Below are 16,489 nucleotides of genomic sequence, written 5' to 3'. Positions count from 1 at the left end.
AAAGGGAGGGAGGGAGAGAGGGTGGGAGGGGAGAGAGAGAAGAAAAAGGAGAAGAAAGAGGAGGGGGAGGAAGAGGAGTGAAAGAAAAGGGAAGGAGAAACAGAGAGAGAAAGGAAGAGGAGGAGGAAGGAGCAGGAGAAGAGAAGGATGAGGAGGACAAGAACAAGGAGAAAAAGAAAAGAAGGGAGAGAAAGAGAAAGAAAAAGAAGGGACAGAGAGACAGAGAGGCAGGCAGAGGCTCTGCCTGAGCTCAAAGCCGAACCAACCAGTGGGAATCCCTGGGGCCTGAAGGCTTCTCCTGGGGGTCTGGGGGGGACAGAGGTGTCCCAGGGGGCTCCTCTGCAGGGGCCGCGTGAGGTGGGAGGTGGATTAAAGCGTTCCAGAAGGGAGAATGGTTATACTTAACCCGACCCTTCAGTGGGTACGGAGGGAGACCCAGGGGGGGCCAGGGGCCCGAGCCATGCGGACTGAAGCCGGGCCTTCTGCAGGGGCTCCTGGGCGGGAGCGGGCCCAAGCGCGGCGCCCCCCGCCTCCGCTGGCCAGTGAGAGCACAGATCACACATTTAGTGCTGTGACCCTCCACAGACCTGATCTTCACAGCCCTTCCAGGGAGCTGCTATTATTATCCCCATTTTCCAGATGAGGAAACCGAGGCTGGGAAGGCTACGAGCCTTGCCCAGGGTCACACAGCTAGTAAGTCTCTGAGTCAGGATTCAGATTCAGCTCCCGGCTGCAAGTTCAGAAGGCCGTCCCGCCACCACCCGGCTTCCTCCGAGGAAAGCCTTTGCGTCTCCTGGCCGGGGCTGTCCAGGAGCCTCGGTTTCCCCATCTGTGAGATGGGACCAGCGCTTCCCTCTCTGGTTGGGAGTCGGGGACCCCGGGGGGGAGGGGAGCCCCGGAGAAGCCTTCAGCGTTTGTGGCCGACGAGGGCCCCAGGACCCGGACTCACAAATGCACGGGGGGAGGGGGAGGGACGTTACACACACTCAGCACAGCCAGAACTCTTCCTGGAGCCCTCCTGGCAGCCCAGCACGGGAACGGGGATGCTGGTCTCCATGAAGCTGTCCTGGTGCTGGAGGGGGGCCGCGGGGCCGCCCTCCAGGAGGAGCACAGGGTTGCTCTGCACTGTCTCGACTGCAAGCAGACGGGGAAAAACAGAGAGGACAAAACAGGAGGCGTGACCACAGGCCGGCCCCAGCCGAGGGGAGGCCCCGGACACACAGCACGAGGACTGGACGCTGCCCGGAGGCGGACGAGGGACCCAGGCCGGCACCGGCTCTGGACACACGACGGACACACACAGAGCTCGGAGCGTGGGGGCCGTGGGGGCGTCGAGCGCGGCCGCTCCCAGAGCCCGGGGGCCTTAAGGGCCTCTCACTGGCCACGCAGGGTTTTCCTGGGCGGCCCCTCGTACCCCCCAGGCCCCCGCCCCGGGAAGAAGCCGACAGCCGACAAGGGAGGACTCCCGCCTCTGCATCCTGGCTCTCCGCACGGGAGCTGCTGGTCAGTGGCTCGGCCGGAAGGCCACGAGCCTCTGGTGTGAGGCCCAGAGAGGGATGGACTTCCTCTTGCCCCGGTCTCCCTTTAGTGGATCTCAGGCAGCTGGGTTATTTATTAAGGATCCACCCCTCCTCCTCCTCCTCCTGCTGCTCTTCCTTCCTCCTCCCTTCTCTTCTTCCTCCTCCTCCCTTTTCCTCCTCCTCTTCTTCCCCTTCCTCCTCCTGACACAGGCTCCCCCCGCCTCCTTCCCGCCATGCTGTCTCCATGTCAGAGCCAGGCCTTGCTGAGCCCAGGGACAAAGGTTGGAAAGAGAAGGGGAGTAACACCCGGCCTGTGGGTCCCCCGGGGGGCCTGTCCCCAGGAAACAGGGCTGAGTGCCCAAACAAGGGAAAGAGATGCCCACAGCTGGGGGCCGGGCGGCCCAGGGGGAGGAGGGGGATCCCAGGCGCCGGAAGCCCGCGCCCACCCACCAGAGACCCCCGGGGAGCCCACCCTGGCCCCCACAGAGAAAGGGGCCCCTTACCCAGCAGGGTGGAGCAGCCATCGCCCAGGGGGAAGCGCTGGTAGCGGGGGATGCTGAAGGGGGGCAGGGCGTGGAACCTCTTCTCCAAGAGAGGCTCCAGACGGGAGGCCGAGGGGTCCGCGGGGTGGAAGAGGTTATAGACCTGCTGGCAGGCGGGCCGGAGCTGGAAGACTGAAGAGGGAAAACAAAGGCTCGGTGAGCGGGCCGAGAATGCTCTGGGACCCCGCGGAGAGTTCCCTGACGGACACGGGACCGCCAACTTCCCCAGGCCACTGCGTGGGCCCGAGCGCAGCTAAGTCCTCTCTGGATCGTCAGCTCAGGGACTGGCTTTTTCCCTTGTTTATTTTTTGCATCTACCTGGTGCACGGCGAGGACTTAGTAAATGACAATTCTATAAAAAAGGACAAACCAGCTCATTATAGAGAGGCCGGATAGCATTTGCATGAACGGATGCAGAGCCAACCAAGCAGAACCAGGAGTACGTTGTACACAGGGACAGCGAGCATCAACTACGAGAGGCTCGGATCTCCTCAGGGGTTCAGTGATCCAACAATCCCCAGACCTTGGGCACAAAATGCCGTCCGCGGCCAGAGAAAGAGCCAAGGAGACTGAATTAAATCAGCACATGCTGCGGTCACGTCTTTTTTCTGTTTATTTTTTAATCTCTCCCATGTTTTTTCCCTTTTGCTCTGATTTTTCTCTCCCAGCATGGTTTATGAATGGATGTCTATTAGAAATAAATTTACTAGAAAAAAATAACTGGCTGAGAGTGCTCGTGGCCTCCCCGTGCACCCCTGGGGCGGCGGCCCCCAAAGCGCCGGAGTCCCTGGCCTTGGGTCCCTCCCTCCATGCAAGGAGCACGGATGCGGAAGGACCCAGGAAGCCACGAGCTACCTGGGTGACCCGGGACACGTCTGGGTGGGGACCCGCTTGGCCACTTCCTACACAAATAAAGCACTTTCTGGGCCACTTTTCTTGTGTATAAGATGAAGAGATTGAACAAGAGCGTTATTTTCCAGCCCTGGATCAAATAAAATAAACAAGTGTTCTGCAAACCCGAAGGCAGTGGGCGAGGGCGAGTGATTATTAAACTATTAGGAATGATGATGTCGCTGATTCTAACCCTGAAAGGGGGGGAGGGCCTGTGACCTTTCTCAATTAAAGCTCCTTCTATCTGCACAGAGTCTGAGAACGGGGGCCGACCCTGCATGGCTCCCTGGTCACTGAGACAAGCCCCCAAGACTCCTGCAAGGGCAGAGATGTTGCTGGTGAAGGGCAGAATCTGAATTATTTAGTTATAGGGGAAATCTGGATCAGCCACAATGGAGAATGGGGCGGGAACATGAAACCAGACTAGTTTTCACAGAGCAAGAAGACCCTGAAGCCTAAAGACAGGAGGTCTGTTCCCCGTGGAGGGTCTGGGACACCCCAGGTGGTTTTTGCCCCTCCCCCATGGAGGGTCTGGGATGCCCCTGGCAGGTTTCTGCCCTTGACCTTGGCGCGGGGAGGAGGCTGGAGGAGCGGAGGCCCATTCCCAGCCAGGCCTCCTCTCCAGGTCTGGGAACTCACCGTCCAGAGCCGGGATGACCGTCTTCCTGAGGGCCAGGACTAGCCCCAAGGGCGAACCAAAGAGGAAGAAGTCGGAGATCTCAAAATCAAACTTCCCATAGCTCCCAGTCCCATCCAGCATGGTGGAGCTGCTCGAGCGACGCGAGTTGGGGTCGTTCCGCAACACGCTGGAGTGCAGACTGTGGGGGGAGGTCAGACCCCCATGAGGAGGAGCTCCCGCCCACCCGAGCTCGCCCACCCCGGGGCCCAGTGAGCAACAACAGCTCTCAGTCGCCATCCTCACCCCAAGTGAATCAACTGGAAAGAGCAAAGTTGAGCCTCTCTGCACCCCCAGAAGTCCCGGCGTGCCCCCGCCCCTCGTTACCTGGAGAGGAAGGCCTGATGCTGTTTTATGGTGTCCACCTCGTAAGTGGACGAATCGCTCCTTTTTCTGGGAAACTGCTTTTTGGGATCTTCGCCCCCGTTGCTGCGGGGGATGTCGATGTTGCTGCGGCTCAGATGGCGGCTGCTTTCCAGGCTGGAGCCGCCGCTGCCGCCGCTCGTGCTGCCTCCCCCACCGCCAGAGCCGCCGCCGGCACTCCCGGAGCAGTGGGTGTTGTTCACCAGGATCCCGGGGGACAGGAGGTCGGTGTCCTGGAACGGCACCCGCCGGTCACTTAGGTCTGCCCCGGGCTCCGCCCCCGTCCCTCTGCCATCCTGGGGGATGGGACCAGGCGATGTGCCCACTAGGGAGGCCGAGGGCACCAGAGAAGGGCCTGCCTAGGACCCCGCCCGCCCACTGGGGAGGGTCCTCGTTGGTTCAGCTTAGGACACTCGTTGCCATCTCATTAACATGACACGAGCCTCTCCCTCAGACTGATGAGCTCATTCTCTCCTGGCAGGTTGGGGCGTTTCTGCTGCTTAATTTTGCTGTTCCTCCCTTCCCCTTATTGTTTGTCACACAGATCGCTAGGGTGGAGAGGAGGACGGGATGTGCCCGGGAACATGGGGAACGTAAAATCAAGGATGGCAATAAAAATTCACTTTTTATTTATTCTATAAATAAAGGCTAATATATAATAGATAAATAATAAAGGGTAATATAATCAATAATAAAGGATATACTCTGTATCCTCTTATGAAATTACAGGCTCTGGGCCAGGCCCCATCCTATTTCTGCACATGGTTTCTTCTCCGTCAGACTGAGAGCTCCCTGGGGGCGGGGCCATTTTCACTTTTCTCTTGGTCTAGCTCAGAGTAAGGGCCTAATACATGACTGGTTGATGAAAAAAAAAAATTCCCGTTGATTAAGGAATGCGCTGAAGGCACCAGGAAAGGTTGGGGCTCAGGGTCCGGCTCCTGCTCAGGGCTTGAAAGCTCGTCCCAAAGGAGCCATCTGACAGTTACAGGGAGGCCGTGGGGTGTGACGGGAGAAGTTCCAGGAGGGACGTGGCTGCCCCTGACCCTCAGAAATCCCTGCAGGGATCTGAGCCTGTGACCGGGGCTCCTCCCGTGGCCGCCCCAGGCCGGGAGAGCTGGGCTGTCAGAATGGTACATAATGTGGCCTGGTTCTCTCATCAATCCAATCCACCCAAAGAATGATTAAGCACTTGCTGCAAACAAGGCACTCGGCCAGTGGCCAGGACGGAAACACAGACGACATGTTCCGGGCCCTCACGGAGCTTAAAATCATGGCATGCAGCTCTTTAAAGCCCGCAAAGGCTCCTCCAGGGCCCACAACCCCCCGACAGGGAGCGGCCCTTATTATACCCCTTTTACAGTGGAGGGAACAGAGAGGTTAAATGACTTGCCCAGTGTCACCCAGCAGCATTTGGACTCAAGCCTTCCCGAGCCCAGACTCGGCACCGTCCATTCGGGAAGCTTTCGTTCAGTGGGGGGTCTGTGTCTATGTCTGTGGCTATATCCACATCCGGTCTGTATCCACCCGTGCCAGCAGCTACATCTCTACGTGATGTCCGTATCTCGTACTCACGTCTGGCGGGCGGGGGCAGACGTGGAAAATAACAGACATTTCTCATCGATACAGAGATGTCAGAGACAGGGCCACACTGGGGAGCCAGAGGCCCCGGGCTCAGAATCTGCCGCTGTGAACCGTGTGAGCATATGCAAGTTACTTAACCTCCCCGGGCCTCGGTTTCCTGAGCTGGAAAGTGGTTAAGGAGGGAGGGCAGCTGTCCTTCCAAAGTCCTTCTAGATGTGGGTTAATGGTTGTGTAATTCTAATGTGGGAGGGAAGGGGGAAGGGGAGAGACAGACAGACAGACAGACAGACAGAAACAGAGAGAGACAGAGACACACAGAAACAGAGACAGAGAGAGACAGAGGGAGAAAAGGAGAGGGAGAAGGAGAGGGAGAGAGACAGAGACACAGAGAGACACACACAAACACAAAGATAGAGAAAGAAAAGCAGAGACACAGAGATAAGAGAGACAGAGACAAAGAGACAGAGAGAGGAAGAAAGGGAGGAGGGAGGAAAGCACAAAGAGAGACAGAGGAGGGACTAAACAAGCAGGAGGACAGAAAAGGCCTGGCACCTCATGGCTGGCCCAAGGTAACTGCTTGCTGACCGAACCATCTTAGGAGGAGCCGCTCGTGCAGCCCGAGGGAAGCTCAGGATGTGGGAGGCAGGGTCCAGGCTGGCCGGACAGTCAGTGCCGAGGCTGCTTTGGGAGGGAGCTCGGGGGCGCTGTGGCCGGGATAAGTGGTACGTGGAGGGGCACAGTAGGAAATACCTGGACGCTCACCACGCTTCCCCGGCGGCTGCTGTTCTGGCTTTCTGAGACGGTTTGGTTGCTGTAGCATAAGGCATCGAATCCCAGGATCCCTCCGACACAGTCCCCTATCAGGCAGACCTGGAGCACAGAGAAATCCCAGCCCGGCATCAGATGCCCTTCCTGGGGCCTGGGTCCCCCTCCCCCCCCCCCCGGAGCATCCAGAGGAAGGGATTTCAGTCCCTGCTCCTGAGGGGTTTGTGTAGGTCACCAGCCCCCCACAAAGCCCCCCGCGGCCTCGGGACCCACCTGCCCATTGAAGGTCATGCCGTCCTGAGACCTGAGGAATTCGTTGTAGGCGTGATTAGCGCGCTGAATCACCATGGCAACTGCCTCCTGGTACTGGGGGGAGGAGGTGGCCAGCAGGGGCAGGGCCGCGAGCGGGATGTGGTCCTGGCTGTTGGAGAGGCAGCCTTCGTCGTGGCTGTAGGGGCTCAGGCTGTAAGGGAACAGAGGCCAGGAGTCATTTGTGGTTTTATCCATGCCTTAAGGTCTCATACGAGTCATTTGGGGAAATAACACAAAGAGTAGTCACTTGGAACTTAATATCCTCCCTTATTTAAAGGAATATATAAGTAATATACATACATATATATATATATATATATCTGAGGTACATATAAGGAAATATATAAGTAACGTAAGGAAAAAACAACTTAGCACTCGGCCCCATGACTGCGGGTGACAGAGTGCAGCCCCCACTTCTCGGCTAAGAGGTTTGAGGGATGTTTCAGCATCTTGTGGCCGGGACCATTCTTGGCTTTTGGCTTCTCAAGAGTCCAATCTCCCTTGGACCGATCACAGCTCTGGCTATTTAGGTTGCTCCGAGAAGTCGATTATGAATTTTCCCCGATCTCTGCAGATCCCTCCTATTTTTAATTTCTCATTACATAACAATATTCCATGACGTTCATTGATGACTCTCACTGAGCTCTGAGTACTCACTCACTTTGCTCTCGATTCTTTACTAACTTAAAAGAGCTCCTCTGAATATTTTGTAGATGGAAACCTCTTTTTTTTTCTTTTTTTTTTTTGGTTTTGCCCCTCAGGGGTATAATGAATCCCTGGGGCAAAGTGACATTTCTCACTTTTCTCACATCACTCCAAAGGGACCCGCAGTCGGTTCTTGTAACCCGAATCCTAAAGTGCTGGCAGGGACTGTCTATGTTCCACCAAATTTGCCAACCAAGGCCCGCCCAGGCCCCGCCCCAGGCTGGGAATGCCCCAGGCTTGGCCAATGTCCTTGCTCTATCTTTAGGCGGTAATTTTTCAGGGTATCAGGGACTGCGTGGGGATTTCACCACATGCATGCATCCCAGCATCCACTAGGACCCACTTTCTTTTTTAGGTCAAAGGAAACATTTCCCTCTTTCTTTTCTTTTTTCTTTTTTTAATTATTTATTAGTTTTCAATGTTTAATAATATTTTGATGTCCATTTTTTCTCCCTCCTTCCTTGCCCATGACGGCAATCAATCTGATAAAGTTTATACCCGCACAGTCATATTGAATGTATTCAAAGGAACATTTCTGAATGATTCTAACCCAGCATGCGGGAGAGAAAAAAGAAAAAAAGGTGGGTGCCTAACAAGGAAAGCCGTCTGGCATGGAAGTGTGATGCTTCGGGAGGTAGCGTGCCCAAAAAGCTGGAAGGGACCTCAGATATCACATGCTTTTATCCCCTCCATCTCTGGTGCTTATTTTTTTCTTCACAAATGAGGAAAGTGACTTCTCCGAATAAAGAGGAAGGAACAGGGTTAGGATTTGAATCTGGATTCTTTGGTCCTAAGTGTCCCACTACCCTCCAACCCTGCCCTAGGCCTGTCTCTAAGCCTTTGTCAGAGAGGAGACAAAAGAGACTGTTCCTTTTTAGGTAGCAGTTGGACAAAGTGGCCTCTGAGGCCCAATTATCTCATCTTCCAACCTGGCACAGATGTCTTATGGGAGCAGGTCTGAAACTCTGGGACAGAGGGATTTCCCACATAGCTTCCTGGCTCGTTTGAGTCAGGGCAAACCCACAGTGTAAGGGTTGGTAGGGCCCACGGCCAGGGAGGGAGTCCAATCCTTCTGGACTCTGGAAGTACAATGGCCGACCGGTTCCTGAGCTAGGATTGAGAGCGAGAGTCTGGCCGGGCTCTGCAGTGACACAGTGGAAAGGCTAATTTTGGGTCAAAGGAGCTGGATTCAATCTTAACTCTGTTCCTTACTATCTGTCCTTATTTGGACAAGTCACTTTCCTCATCTATAAATAAAAAACAATAACCGCCAGAGATGGAGGGGATGAAACCATGTGTGATCTGAGGTCCCATCCAGCCTTTCTGGCTGGCACAAAGTGGGATCCTACATGACCTCTCCACACTCTGATATCCTCAGCCATCAAACGAAGGGCGTCGCCCATTAAAGTTCCTCCTGGTTCTAAGTCTGTGATTCCCCCCTGGATGGAACACAAAACTGAGGACCAGAAGTCCCAGGGGTAAGAAGTGATAGAACCGAATTCAGATTAAAGCGGAATTCTGGGGACTCCAAGGTTGGCTGGCTTAGCACCGGGCTTTTCCTGCTCATCCACCGCCTCCACTGCCTTCACTACCCCAGGCTGGGGAGCCGATCAGGAACTCAGCCTTTCAGGAGATGAACGGGACCCTAATATCTGAACTTTTGTACAGACCCAAACCTGGCGTTTTCTCAGAACCAGGAGAGACTTTTCCTGGTGGGAAATCCAGAAAAGCTTACGGACTTCCCTAATTCAGCTTCTGGGGCAGGGAGGTGGCCCAGTGCAGAGAGCACCAGGCTCGGAGGCAGAGGGATCTGAGTTCAAATCCGGCCTCAGATACTTCTGAGCTGCGTGACCTTGAGCTCATCACTCACCCTGTTTACCTCAGTTTCCTTATCTGTAAAATGAGCTCGAGAAGCGAATGGCAGGCCATTCCAGTGTCCTTGCCAAGAAAACCTCCGAAGGGGTCACAAAAAGTGGGACTCGGTCGAAATGAGTAAACAGAAAGCCCGCTCAGATCCTGCCACTCACTTGGAGACGAGAGAAAAGGCTTCGGAGCAGATAGGCGGGCAGGGGACCAGCTTGATGGTGATGCGGCCCAGGGCGGTGGGGTAGTGCACGCGCATGACCGTGTCAAAGGCTGTGGCGATGGTGTTGACGTCGCCCTGCTTCGAGCTCTGGTCGCCAGTCCCCGTGTCCAGGATGTTTCCACCGTGTAGCACCAGCAGCAAGACGTGGATCTTGGAGGGCGGCACCAGCGGGGGGCCGGCTTCGTCCTAAGGCAGGAAGGGAAGGGACAGATTGGGTCACGGCGCAAGCGAGGGGCAGTCTGCATGCCTGGCGGGGGGCTACAGGGATCAATGGCAGGCACTGGTGTCACAGCACTAATAAAACCGAAGGCCGTCAGGGGAATAAGGTGCTCTCGTCCTTCCGTACGTCCTGGGATAACTCAGCTGCGAGTGAACCCCACTCCCTGAGTGCAAAGTGTGGTCCTCGAGGGCAGGGTCCACTTCCCTTCTGCCTCGATGTCCCGAGGAGCCTCATCTGCCACATCAGGGGTGATGGATAAATGCTTAGTATTAGATTAAACCCATTCACTCACCAAAAGGACCTTTTGCTCATCACCTAGCATTTCATAGAAGAGAAAACGGAAGCCGCTAAGTGGCCTTCCCAGGGCAAAGATGGCAAGAGAAGGGTTTTGGGTGCTGAACAAGACTCCAGATCTGCCGCAACAAATTCTGCAGGGGTCTGGTCTATATCTTCACAAGCCAGGGAAGAAAAGAGGCTCCCGGACAGATCCGCCTCCTGCCCATGGTGCCTGCCGGGCAACGAGCATTTACCCAGCGCTTAGCAAAAAGAAAAGCCGGTTCTTGCCCTCAAGGGAGTTATAGTTTAATAGGAAAGACAACATGGATATATAAGGAATAGACGGAAAGTAATTACGCTGCTGCAGTTAGAGCCCCTGAAGGCTGAATCCAACCCCCCTCATTTTACAGATGGGAAAACTGAGACCCAGAGAGTATATTTAGGCCAGTGATTTGACCAGGCTTACAAAACTAGTGAATTCCTGGCTCATTTGTGATTTGGGCAAACTCACTGCTGGGGAGAGGGCCAGATGCTTCCAGACTCTGGAAGTACGATGGCCAACTTGCTCCTGAGCTAGGATTGAGGTGAGTCTGGCCCGTCTCTGCTACTTGTACAATGCAGGATCCTACATGGCCTCTCCCCGCTCTGATTCCTCAGCTAGTGAATGAAGGGTATCCCTCCTAGTTCTAAATCCATGATCCCTTCACTTGATGGAACACAAAAATGTTCCTGCAGGGAGGGTTTGAAGTGAAGGAGAATTCAGTGGATGAAATCCTGGATCCAGTGGATTTCCCAGAGTGACCGGATTGAACCTTAGGGCAGGAAGGGACTCACAGGTCACCGCACCCAAAAGGTCCTCGTATGGGAATCTCCTCCTTGACTAGTGGCCAGCCTGGGCTTGCTGACATCCGGGGACAGAAGCTCTCTCTATGGCCCATCCAAGGTTAGGACGCTTCTCGCCCTTTGGAAACCTAAATTTGAACTCTCTCCGCTGTCCATCCCCACCTCCTCCAGTGGCTCCCAACTGCCCTTTGGGGACAAGGAGAACGAGACAAACCCCTTTCCACTTGACTGACAGCCCTTGGGATCCTAGAAGCCACTCGCTCACCTCTTCCCCAAGCCTCCTCTCTTCCAGGATAAACACCCCTCTAATAATAACAGCAGTGACATTTACCCAGAGAACACTTAAAGGTTTCCAAATTACTTCACATACATTATCTCATTGGAGCCTCCCAACGATTCAATTCCATCTCACAAGAACTTATTAAGGCGCCTTGCTGAGCCCTGGGGCTGCAGAGACAGAACAGAGAGGCCGGGGCTCCAGGTGCTCATTTTATAGGTAAAAGGACAGGGCTTGAGAAAGGTTAACAGCCGAGTCCAGAGTCACTCAGCCAGCAAGTTCCGGGGAGGGGTGGGGGGGGGCAGCAAGCCCACACCTCCCATCGCCACATTAACCTCAGCTTCCTCATCCCTAGGACTCTGCAGCCGGACTTTGCCTCTGCTGCTCCGTCTGAACAAGACGCCCTTCCCAGGATAAACTCGCCACCGGGCCGCTCCCCAAGCCTTGATCGACACTGCCTCTGCTCCCCGACAACTCGGGGGGATTGGATGGTGGAGTGATCCCAGGCTCAGCAGCCCGGGTTCTGTCCTGCAACGGGATGCTGGGGATCCCCACCCAGCTCTCCTGCCTCCTTCTCCGTGTGCCGTTTGCCCCCTTTAGATTGTAAGCCCCCTGAGGGCTTCTGTATACCCCAGTATATACTCCAGTTGCACCTGGTACCTAGTAGGTGCTTAATAAATGTCCATTGAATAACTGCGTTGGATAAGGGTCCTGAGATTCTATCCACCTTTAAGTCTATTTTACATCCAGGAGATCAAGTGCCCACATCCGAATGGTCTTTGTATCTACTGCACCAGGAGTGTGTGTGTGTGTGTGTGTGTGTGTGTGTGTGTGTGTGTGTGTACAGGAGAGGAAGAGAGAGAGGCAAAGAGAGAGACAGAGACAGAGACAGAGACAGAGAGATAGAAGAGAAAATTAGAGAGAGGAGACACACACAGAGAGACAGAGAGGAAGAGAGATGGAGAGAGAGAAGAGAAAACTAGAGAGAGGAGAGACAGACACAGAGACAGAGAGAAAGACAGAGACAGAGACAGAGACAGAGACAGAGATAGAGAAAGGATGGGGTAGAGAGAGAGAAACAGAGAGGAACAAACTTTGTGGACCACTCCAGTACATCCTACATGAAGCTCTGTATTCTAGGAGCGAACCAGAGGCTAGGAATAGCGGCTCTGTCTGTAGGAATAAGCGGCTTAGCTTAGGCCAGGATCAATTCAACGATCAACTGCTCAATCAGAAAGCCCTTAAGGAGCATCTATTTCACACCAAGCCCTGGGGAACAGAGGCAAAAAAGAAACTGTTTCTGCCTCCAGGAAGCTTATATTTGGGGGAGATCACACACACATATAAATATGCCCCACGTAACCCAAGTCTGTGCAGAGGAGCCAAGCCCCCAAAGATGGGAAGGGGGTTGGAGGTCAGGGGCAAGGAGCCAGGTTGCTGGGAAGAAGAGACAGTTTGAGCAGAAGTGTTGAGGCAGGGAGGAATAAGGAAACTTGGGTAACGGGACACAGTGAACAAAAGGATACAGATCATTGACCGCGGGTAGACCTGGACCGAGAGGAGCCTTGAAGAGCAAGCCAAGGGGTTTGGAGGACAAAGGCCATAGGGAGCTATTGAAGGTCTTGGGAGAGGAATAATGACAGAAAGGGAATTTTAAGAATACGAGCTGGGAAATTTGTAAACTATGGATGGAAGCGGGGAGAGGATGGAGGCAGGAGACCTTGGGGGGGTCCCCCTTAAGATTCCATTTCATTTAGCACAAATTCTCCACTTCAATTTATTGAAAATCTTCTGGTGGGGGGTACCGAGTCCTCGCCCGAGACCACAGGGCCCCAGATTCGGGCTCCTCTGCATAAATGAATAACTACGACACCCAAATTAATGCCAGAGCTTTCTTTGCCCATATTCTGAATTAGCCATGAAGAGGCTACATCCATGAATAGAACGTAAGCTCCTTCATTGAAGGCAAAGACTGTTTTGTCTATTGCCAGAACCTGGTAGGGAGCTGGCATACAGCAGGTGCTCAATAAATGGCATTGAAACAGGATTACAGATCGAGAGCTGGAAGAGACTTCTTAGGCCATCAAGTCAAACTGCTTCAGTTTATAGATGAGGAAACAGAGGCCCAGGAAGGTTAAAAGGTTAAACATCAGGGATGAAATTTGAATCCAGGCCCCTTTACTCCAAACCCAGTCTTACCACTTTGCTTTCCATTTTAATCATCACAGATGACTCATGACACATGACAATCTATGAAAGCGCACAGTCAGCCTATAAACCTGCACACAAGCAGCACTCAGTGGAAGATTCCCATGGCGACCCAATACACAGAGAAATTCTGAAACTTTGGGGGAAAAGTGGGAGCCATCTCCAGGGCACGAGACCTGGGGCACTAAATGCCAACTAGAGCTACCAACCTATGCCATCATGTCAGTCTTGTAGATCAGCCCAAAGTCATTCCCTGCGGTGTGGGATGCTCTGCCTGGGGGAGATGGAGGGTTCTTAGGAACACTGGTTTTAGAGCTCAGAGGGATCTTAGAAGTCAGCTAGCACGATGGCCCTTTCATTTTACAGCTGGGGAAACTGAGGCCCAGGGGGATCATATCATGGGAGATTTTGGGACCACAGATTTAGAAAGAGAAAGAGCCTTAAGAGATCAAGGCGGAGGTCTACCTGCCACCTGGGAGAGGGGGTGGGGGGAAGGAGGGGAAAAATTGGAACAAAAGGATTTGCAACTATCAATGCTGAAAAATTACCCATGCATATATCTTGTAAATAAAAAGCTATAATAAAAAAAAGAGAGAGAGAGAGAGAGATCAAGGCAGAGAATTCTTGGAAAAGCGGTGAGGGTTGTGGCTGAGCCCAGAGTCAGAACGACCCGAGATGCTTTGTTTGCCTCGGATTCCCCATCTGTAAAAATAGGGATGATAATAATAGCACCTTCCTCAAATGAGAGATTATTTGTAAAGCATTTTAGCACAGCGCTGGCACATAGTAGGCGCTTAATATAGGCTCGTTCCCTTCCCCTGTGAATTTATTTTAAAAACCTATTTGGATGATGGTCTGTCAATATAAGCGTTTTCCTTTGTAATTCTATGCATTTTATTTTGTGCCTTGAGAATCATTGCTCAGAGAAGGGTCTGGGACAGAAAAAAGATTACAACTCCCTGATCTAGTCTAAGCTCCTAATCTTACAGATGCCTAGAGTTGTACAGAAGGGTCTCCCCCTCGATTTACAGATGAGGAGACACAAAGAGGGGGGAAGGATTTCTCCCAGGTCATACAACTGGTAAGTGGGAGGATTCACTGAGCGACAGTTCAGAAATCCTACAAGGGCACTTTAGTCATAATACCCTGAGAAAAACTTGTGCAAAGCCAACCTTGGCCTCTGGTTCTCCTACGATACTTTCTTGACAAATCCACCCGGGGCCTTCCTGGATAAAACTGAGGTCCTGAGTGGGGCGGGAAGAACCGGGATCTGCATTAAGACGTGGATACATGCACCCGAGAGCCAGCGTGTGGCACTGGGTACCACATGTACAACACAGACTCTCGCCCTCGCTGAGACAAGGGGCTCGTTTGCTCGGGATGCTGGGCAAACCCCTCCAATAAAGCCTTTTCAGTTTTCCGGTTCTGCGTGTATATGGATGTGTGTGTGTTTGCAAAGTCAGCAAGGACCTAAGAAAGGGGGCAATCTGGGAGCTGTTGCAAGGCAAACCCAGCCCACATGTAATAAAAAAGGGGGTACGAGGGGAGGAGGTTAAAAACCAGTCAGCTCTGGAGCCTATAGCCCTTTCTGGCCCCTCTCCCACAGGGCCTCTTCCCCCCGGCAGTCCCCCAGTGAGGAAAGCAGCATTTCTTTGGGCACTGCAGAAGGGGGTTTCTGCAACGAGGGCCACGGCAGCAGTTTGAGCTACAGGAAGGAGACCGGCCCTGGTCTTTCTTCCATCATTAAGGGGCAATGGATCAATTGATAAATGACGGACAGAAGCAGCTACACCCAAAGAAAGAACATTGGGAAACGAATGCGAACTATCTGCATTTTTGTTTTTCTTCCCGGGTTATTTCTACCTTCTGAATCCAATTCTCCCTGTGCAACAAGAGAAGTGTTCGGTTCTGCAAACATATATTGTATCTAGGATATACTACAACATATCTAACATATATAGGACTGCTTGCCATCTAGGGGAGGGGGTGGGGGGAGGGAGGGGAAAAATCGGAACAGAAATGAGTGCAAGGGATAATGTAAAAAAATTACCCTGGCATGGGTTCTGTCAATATAAAGTAATTATTAAATAAAAATTTAAAAAAAAGGGGGGGGCAATGGAGGTGGGCCCTTCCTCACCCGAGCCCTCTGCAAGGAGAGCCCACCCCTACTCCTCAATCACAAAGCCAAACCTCATCTGTGCAGGAGCCAGGATGCCCACGGGTGACGGGCTGGGGGGGCTGCCCAAGCGCCGAAGCTCTGGGGGAGGCTGTTTCGGGGCCTTCTTGCAGCCTGAGAATGGAATTTTCCTTTCCATCCCGGGTTACTGAGAGTTTAATTCCTATACTGCGGGGGATTTAGGGGAGCCTCCCTGAGCTGCAGGGGACATGGATCAAAATGGTCGTGAGATCATCGGATCTTACGAAGGTCATCTAATTCAATCTGCCCATTGTATAGATGAGGAAGCCGGAGGCTCACCAGGGGTTACGTGACTTGGTAACCAGGAGATCTGGATTCAGATCCTAGTCCAATACTCTCCAGCTATCGAGGGGGGGGGTGTTGGCGAACAAAGACCCAGCTCCTGTGCTGTTCTGCTCCCCCCTTCCCCTCCCTGCCTGCGATGTAATCGGCCATACTGGCAGCTCCCCATGGGGGCAAGAGGAGGGGCCCAAAGTTCCTTTGCAAAATCCCCAGAAGCCCTACAAACACACACACAAGGATCTACCGTAACTGCTTTATTTGACAGGTTTGGACAGCAGCTTTCCCGAGCCCCTTGGGTCACACGTGCTGGGGGCTGCCTTCTGCCTCTGCCTGGGCAGCCTTCACTCCAGAGTTTTCATGCCCTTCACCTTTGGTTACTGGATTTTCCCTAAGTTTTTCTTGACCTGAAAGCACTCTTATTTTAGGCCCTGGTACACAGCTGATTTCCATGCCACGTTATGCAGCAGCCGTCGAGAGCTTGGGTCTCTCCAAACCACTTTGGAATTTCCTAGCCCCTCCCCCGCAGGGTCCCCCTTTCCCCGGCAGCGGCCCGGAGGCCCCCAGTGGGGAAAGTAACACATGCAAAGCCTGGGGGGCGCCCCCCATAGACCAGCCTGTGCCGTCCATCCCGCGTTTGTGCCTGTCGGTACGGAGCTGCGCTAAATCCTACTAGACTGCAAGCTCCCTGAGGGCCGGGTTATCCCATCACCTCACTAAGGGAACCGCTGACTCTCAAAACTGGAAG

General features: G+C 53.5%; 1 protein-coding gene across 11 annotated transcripts in view; it reads right to left on the bottom strand.

Annotated features, from left to right (window-relative positions):
• PITPNM2 (phosphatidylinositol transfer protein membrane associated 2) overlaps nt 1-16,489 on the bottom strand; it is a 265,745-nt gene that overhangs the window by 19,396 nt on the left and 229,860 nt on the right. For 6 of the 11 annotated variants that reach the window (XM_051972682.1, XM_051972687.1, XM_051972689.1 and 3 more), the window contains 7 exons: nt 9,383-9,627; nt 6,612-6,801; nt 6,324-6,443; nt 3,957-4,225; nt 3,593-3,771; nt 2,024-2,194; nt 985-1,134 (listed from right to left, as the gene is read on the bottom strand). In XM_051972682.1, coding sequence (XP_051828642.1) covers nt 985-1,134; nt 2,024-2,194; nt 3,593-3,771; nt 3,957-4,225; nt 6,324-6,443; nt 6,612-6,801; nt 9,383-9,627 — 1,324 coding nt within the window. The remainder of the gene's footprint in view (nt 1-984; nt 1,135-2,023; nt 2,195-3,592; nt 3,772-3,956; nt 4,226-6,323; nt 6,444-6,611; nt 6,802-9,382; nt 9,628-16,489) is intronic. The other 5 variants (XM_051972688.1, XM_051972690.1, XM_051972692.1 and 2 more) reach the window with 2 other exon arrangements.

The sequence above is a fragment of the Antechinus flavipes genome, chromosome 1 (assembly GCF_016432865.1).
Source record: "Antechinus flavipes isolate AdamAnt ecotype Samford, QLD, Australia chromosome 1, AdamAnt_v2, whole genome shotgun sequence".
Taxonomy (NCBI): Eukaryota; Metazoa; Chordata; class Mammalia; order Dasyuromorphia; family Dasyuridae; genus Antechinus; species Antechinus flavipes.
This window is presented reverse-complemented; position numbering and strand designations above follow the sequence as displayed.